The sequence below is a fragment of the Egretta garzetta genome, unplaced genomic scaffold, assembly GCF_000687185.1.
Source record: "Egretta garzetta isolate BGI_Z169 unplaced genomic scaffold, ASM68718v1 scaffold368, whole genome shotgun sequence".
In the NCBI taxonomy this organism is placed as follows: Eukaryota; Metazoa; Chordata; class Aves; order Pelecaniformes; family Ardeidae; genus Egretta; species Egretta garzetta.
This window is the reverse complement of record NW_009260684.1, coordinates 577652-584820: the sequence shown is the minus strand read 5'-3', so window position 1 is coordinate 584820 and position 7169 is coordinate 577652. Positions and strand designations below refer to the sequence as shown.

At 46.3% G+C, this 7169-nt stretch overlaps 1 protein-coding gene across 22 annotated transcripts in view; it reads right to left on the bottom strand.

Moving 5' to 3' along the window:
• Positions 1–759: 759 nt before the first annotated feature.
• EPB41 (erythrocyte membrane protein band 4.1) overlaps positions 760–7169 on the bottom strand; it is a 92250-nt gene continuing 85840 nt past the window's right edge. For 21 of the 22 annotated variants that reach the window (XM_035901241.1, XM_035901243.1, XM_035901244.1 and 18 more), the window contains 4 exons: positions 6550–6651; positions 5999–6079; positions 5016–5123; positions 760–4111 (listed from right to left, as the gene is read on the bottom strand). In XM_035901241.1, the coding sequence (XP_035757134.1) occupies positions 5025–5123; positions 5999–6079; positions 6550–6651 (282 nt within the window). In that variant the 3' untranslated portion in view covers positions 760–4111; positions 5016–5024. The other variant, XM_035901233.1, reaches the window with a different exon arrangement.

Genomic DNA, 7169 nt, shown 5'->3' with positions numbered 1-7169 from the left:
GTTATTTTTTTCCCCCCAAAAAAGTTCTGGGGCAAAAAAAAAAAAAAGAAACGGGAAAAAAAAAAAAAAAAAACCAAGCTGGGTTCGACATCTCCCCCATGCCAGTTCAATCACATTTGGTTGGGATTAGGCAGCAGCTGCTGAGCAGAAACCCTCACCCGAGCTCACCTCACATGCAGTAGCTCAAAGGGAGGTTTTGTATCAAGCAATGATGCTTTAGGGAAAACTTGGGGACTCTGGGGCTCCCTTCTGGCCCTTTCTGGGGGCTTTGCTCCAGCCCTGGCCCTGCTGGGAGCAGTTTCAAGTGTCTGAAGCTGCCGAGAGCGCAGGACAACACAGCCAGCAGCAGAGCCCAGCACGGGGCTGGGGAGAGCTCCGGCAGTTGTGGCTTTGGTCGGAAAAAGCAAATTGCCACGAAGCCAGGCTGGGGAGAGAGAGACCTGGAGGAGGGTGAGGGTAAGAGAAAAGGCTTCAGGGGCAGGGAGACAGTTTTGTTTGAAAATTTATTGAAAAATGCAATACAAGAAGCAATACTGAACACTTACATCTGTCTAAATGCTACGGCAACCTTCCCTTTGTTTTACTATGAAAGTCCAAAATAACAGCTCCCGGCACTAGTCGATCTATAAAGATTTGCCAATTTTAAAAGTTCCTATTTATTGTTTATAAAGAAGAGTGTAAACGGCTAGCCTAGACAATTCACAATTGCCTTAAAAAATTTTACAAAGCTCCTTCATATTCTCAACTAAATTATTTAAATTTTTTTTTTTTTTTTTTTTTACAAGTTTCATCTCTAAGGCTGGGATACTACCACCTCTTAAGGTAATTGTACAATTAGGAAAAAAAACCAGCAAACCACAGTTTATTAAAACCAGAAATCAGTCAGTCCTTCGCTAACACATCTGTGTTGGTCAGAGATTGCTATTTGGCAACCGGAGCTGCCGTTCCAGTTTAATGGAGGAGAACATGAGCTCCTTGCCTTCCTTTCTATAAAAACATTCATTCATATATAAATAGCTTCCATATAATGTATATTATACAATCAAGACAGTCTCTGGGTGAATTTGTGGAGTGGGAAGAGCTGGGAACATTCATATAAATAGACCTTACTTAGCTGGTTTGTCCCTAGAAATAACACAGCATGCTAAGAGCCAAAGATTTTTAAAGCCCGGTGGAGGTGGAAGGGGTGCGGGCAGCCCCGGCTGAGGATGGAAGAAGCTTCGTCTGCTCTTAACTTTTATCTTCTTCCCAGGCTGTCGCTGCTCCTGTCCAGCTCCCGGGCTCGGGCGCTGCACGCCGGCAGCCGGGCGTGCTGGCTGGGCTGGAAACCCCCCGTGGGGTGAGAGAGCAGGGTGCTGGCAAAGGTCGGACGAGGTGATAACTTGTTTGAAATACTCAAGGAGAAGCAAGAACTTAGAAGGGGGAAGCATGAGAACGAACAACCTGAAAACGGCCACCCAAAATGCAGGGGGAAAAAAAAAAAAAAAAAAAAGAGGAAAAGAGGGTTATTCTGGTCTGTGGGCCCTTAGAAAGGGATGTACGCAGCCACAGGGAGCGCATCCCTTTAGGAAAGGAACCACCTCTTGTGCCAGCAGGTTTCTAACCCTAGAAAGTCCCTGCTCGGGGTGTTTTGTCCTGTGCATCGTGCTCAGGGCACAGGACACTCCAGCTGAACACCCAGAGCCCAGCTTCAGCCTCATACCACATTCCCCTAAGTTCTCATGATGGCCAAGTGCCTTTAAGTGCTATGGACAAACTTAATTAATCACACTGACTTTGCCTGGTAAAGCTCAGAGAGCCTCTTAATGTCTACACAACATGGCCGTTCACTCCTCAGGTAGCTGCTCCAGGGTGAGAAGGACTGAGTATCAAAAAGCTAAATTCCTAGAAAAGGGGCAGAGGGATGCTCAGCATGACAGGCTTTTAAGGCAAGCATTACCCAACTAAGTTGAGGACAGCAGGGACGCAGACCTGTTAAAGGGTCTGTGTTGCAGAATAAGGAAGAGGCTGTTCAGACATAAATAGGAAGACTTCACCCCTATACTACAGCTGTGGAGCCCAGGACTCCCCAAATCCCCTGAGTAGGATGCTCGGTACCCCGTGGAAGGCAGAGCATTACCGGAGGGGACCACACACCCAGAGCAGCCCGAGCAGCAGCTACCAGCATGGGAAGGCTGGAGGCTGAGAAGGACACATGGCCAGAGAAAGCAAAAACCCAGCAGCTCCAGCGTTTTCAGCATAGTCTCTGATCAATACTGACAGCTTAATTAAAATTGCACCTGAACCTGAGAAGCTACACTAGTCCCAGTGTAGTTCGAAGGCTGTTTGCAGCTAAACAGCAAGTCCTTGCAGCCTGAGCTAAATCCAGTGACTTCTGAAACACATTATTCAAATTTAAAATAGCAGAGAGCTTTTTTTTATTGCCATTTTCTTCCCATCCTTGACTGAGGAGCAGCAGCAGAGCACTCCATGCCCTCAGCCACCAATGTGCCATACTATATATATATATATTAAAAAAAAAAATAAAAAATCACAACCTCAAAGTGTACTAAAGTGTTCACAAGTGTCTGGGCCGACTCTTTACAAAGCTTGGGTTTGGTTTGGTTTTTTTTTTTCCTTTTTAAATTTAAATGCTGTAAGAAGAAACCAGGGCACGATTAAAACATTTCCATGAAGCTCAGAAAACAGCAGCCCAGGTGCTGTGGAGGGAAGCGCATCCAGCCCCAGAAAAGATGTTTTCTGGTGATCCCCACCCAGCTGGAGCTGGCCCCGGCAGTCTGTAAGCTCAGCCTAAAGATGCAGACACTAAAACTGGTATTTCACTCCAGCAAGGTTGTCACGAAGCACAACGAAGTACAGACCCTTAAGCCAGCACGGTGGAGGGGGGGTGGCAGCACCTTCCATGTGGTTTGGCTCTATCCCAACCAGCAACACCTGACAGCTCCTAAGATTTCTTGTTCAGCCTCTCCAAATACAGCTTACAGGCCTAGGAAGGATTGTCTAAAGGATTTTAAATTAAATGATAGTAGGGTATATGCTCTGGTAACGTGTTTAATTTTAAATAGCACTGTGAGGGGAGGGAAAAAACCAACCCATGACTTGACTTACAAACCCCCCCCAATTTAAAAATCATGAACACAAACTATGACACTGAAAAAAAAAAAAAAAAAATCAGTTACTGTGAATGCTGCATAAGCCTACCTTAATAGCATTCAGAGTCCAAAACACCTTAAACGCACGCTTCTAAGGGCTTTTTAATTTAATGGCATCTAGAAAACACAAACAGGTAGGTAGCACTCGGCAGACACACAGGAGGAAGGCGAGGTGCTATCACAGTCCTCTTAAAGCTCTAAAATTCACAGTATAAGATACTTGAAGCAACTGCCAGTATTCCTTAAATCTAGTCAACTATTAAGATGTGTGCATAGGCTACACCACAAAACCCTACTGTGTTCACACACTGGGGGCCTGAAACCCAACGGGGAGGAAACTCGGAGTGAAGGCAGCAGCTCTGCTCTGCACGCCCAGGGATCGCGGCTGGAGTCTCAAGCTCCTTAGAGCTAACAAAAAAAAAATTAAAAAAAAATCAAGAGGCAATCAGAAATGCTGCACAAAACTGAAGTCTGACTTTTTTTAAACTGACTCTCCCGGCAGAAGGACCCATGGCTTTTTGAAGGCGCGTACGGATCCCGCACTTGGAATATGCACGGATGTGGTTTATCTCCGTTATCCCTGACGAGGCAGAGGGAATACGACTTAAAACAGTGACCCTTTGAGCCCTGCGAGGTGTGTCTGGGTCTGTATCTGAAGAGGCTATGCGTGAGAGGGAATGCAAAATTGAAAACCTGTAAAAAATATTCAGTACAGTTAGAAATATGGCATACTTTTGTCACTATATATATATATATATAAAAAAAAAAATCTATATCCAATAGGATCCAGCGGAGTCTGGAAAATCCCAGGTAAAATGTCAAAGCGCAACTCCTAATAAATGATATGAATGTCTCTGAGTGTCAAGTCTTGTAAATCCGAGGTCTTTTGTGCTCCAGGTAGTTTCTTGGTAGTTTTGCTGGGTTTCTTTTTCCTGGTGTTGTGTCTGGCAGAACAATTCCTAAAAAGAGAGCGCCATGGTAAGTTATAGCTACCAACAGCTGGCTTTCTGGGGAAAAAAGGAACCTGCTTCCCTGAAGCTGCTGGAGAATTGAAATCAGAAGGTGAGTGTTACCATCAATGGCAGGTGTGGATTCAGGCTGAAAGCCACCTCCAGGAGCCTGGCACAAACAATGTCCTGCTCCCATCCCCGAAGGACCAAATTTTAAGAGCTGCAAGTCTGGGAAGCCTTAGGAGACCCCTGCCATTTTTATTTAGGTTTGGACGGTTACAAAGCTCAACCACAATGTCTGTCTCTCCTCTCGCCTAACTACTTGTTCCACCTCCCAAATCTCTGCAAGTACCAGCTTTGTCGGGATGAGGCAGGACACGCGCAGGGCAGCACATGGCACTGACTTGGGCAACACCAACATCACCAGCATGGGGCAGGACGGGCGTTACAGCACTGATGCACAGGCAGAGCTCCTGGATTCCTCGAGCAGCTCTTTCCCCAGACCATCAAGACTGCAGAAAAGGGATCTTTCCAGGCAAGTCAGGAGCTTGGAGTCCAGCTCAAGGGTTACCTGGCACTGATATAAGCAGGAGTCAACACGAAACCTGTAGCTCAGTGTGCTGCTGGTGCATCGAAGGTGTTTGGTGCAGCACAACAGCCTCATCACAGGAGCCATGTAGCTTCTTTTAGACTTTTCTGGCCCGTTTCCCTTGCAGGATTAGTTTGCATTTGCGACTGCTTCATCAGCCTTAAATGACTTAATAGGAACAGCCTGAGTGGGACTCATCAGCTAACAATAATAATTTTACTTAAACTTTGACCATATTTAGCCAAACCTCGCTTGCACGGAGATCAAGCCCCCTCCGCCCTGGGCGGGGAACGCAGCTCACTTGTACGTGGTCTCCCTACTTACACAGCCTCGCTACTCCTCGGCGATCTCGGTCTCCTGGTGCACAACCACTTTGGTCACCGACATGTCCGGGTGCTGCTCCTTTGCCGCCTTTATCGCCTGCGCTAGAACCTGAAAGAGACCGCATTTCAGAGCGTGCCACCGAGCGTCCTTGGGGGGACAAGAGGCTATTTCTGACTCTAAGGAGAGAAAAAGAAAGTGATTCCACTGAATTCAGCTGCACAGTTTGGTGACTGTTGGTCATTTGGTATCAGACTATTTCTGAAAGGAAAAGTTGTTTTCTAAGCACACACTGCATCTCCCCACTGCCCCACGGTAGAAGATGGATGAAAGCAATTAAGCAAACCTTGTTTATTCTTCCAGCAACTGTGATGAGCACATTTCAGACATCTTCTCAGAAATTTTCTTTCGGAATTAATAAACTAGTTCTTGTTGTATGAATATTCTCCAGCCCCATGATACTTGCCACAAAAATTAAATTCAAAGGATAATTCTCTGATGACAAAATCATCACTTCCAACACACGCTAGAGGCCAATGAAGCTGACTCATCAGAAAGGTTTCATATAAAGCCGGTGAGATTTAATGCAGGTGCTGAGTGCTATGAAATTCCTTCTGGCACTATGCAGCAGCAAGAGCGCATCAAAGTTACTAGAAAATTAATGCAGGTCATCCAGGTGTCAAGGAAAACTTGATTTTAACATTTTTTGTGCAACTTTTTTTTTAATTGCATTTATCCGAAACAATTCTGGAATCAAAACTTCGCTGCCAACGCCCGTTTCAGAGCAGAATTAAGCTCTCCTGGCCCAACTGTACAGCGGCGTACTGCCAAAGAGGAATTTATTACTGAAAGCAGTTTTGAAGTTTTACTTCTACCTCAGTAGAATTTCCCTAGGTTGTTTTCTGGTTAAGTTATCTTCAGAAAGGCAGCCTGTCTAGTTCATGCCAGCTCTGAGAAGCTCTTTTGGACCGCATCCAAGCTCCTACCTGGTCGTGGTCTACATCTGCATCTCCTGTGATGACGATCCTCTTTTCAATCCGCGTCTCTGAAATGCCACCTTTCACAGTCTAGTACAAAAGGCAAAAAACCTACTGTTAGTCTGGAAGTGAAAAGGAATTCGAGGGCACTGGGGCTGCCTGTCTAAAGACAGCATCAAAAATAGTGTTCCCAGATAACGCCATCATACCACAGTGTCAGAATCATGGGGGGGAAAACGCTGCTGCTCAAGAGAAAAACTGTCAAACATTCATTTTCTGAAACTGAGCCAGAGAAGAGCTTTGACTCAGTTCTTTCCCACTGTCCCACAGGACAGTCACAGCCCGCGTCCACAGACTGCACTGCAGTTAATGCATAACCTACAGTCTTTATTCAACACAGGCAAACCTGGGAACCTCGTGCTTTGTTTCAGGTATTAACCACATTTTTTTAAAAGAACTGGGGGTTTAAGCTTTTTTTCCTATTATTCAACTCTGTCCATCTCTCTCTATCATGGTGTTGTTTTAGCTGTCGTTATTTTGTCGTGTTCCCCTGCTGTTACCTTCGTGATCTGCGTGGTGGTGGTGCTGCTGGTGGTTTCCGAAGTGATGGTCTGAGCAGTCAGCAGGATGCCAGGGTCTAAATCTCCATTGCCGCTGTCTGTCTGTGGGACAGAAGAACAGGCCATCAGTCTCTGCGGGCAGTGGGGATGGAGGCAGGGTCTCCACATCAACAGAGCAGCGTGCAATCCGAGGACAGGGACTCCTCTCCATCGTGGATGGCGGGACACAGAGAGCTGATCTGCAGCCGGCTGAGCTGTGCCCAACTTGCCCAAGGACTTTGCAGCTCTCTGAAGGCTCAGCACAAAGCTTTAAGTGGACTTTAAGTGGAAATGCAGGGATCCACAAAATCACCCAGGCAGGACCTATGACACCCCTCATACTCAAATCTGGGTACACTGCAATGCTGGTCGTGCTCCTTCAGGCCAAGCTGCATGCTTTGGACCATGAAGGGAGACCAAAGCAGACACCTACCCTGAATTACACCTGCCTGGATCCATGGAAGTTCACAAAGCCAGAGAGCACAATCTGATTCAGAAGGTGCTTTCTACCCTTCCTCCATCCTGACACCACCTTGCACATCGCTCGCTTTAAACTCTGCAGAAGCAAACTCCAGACACCT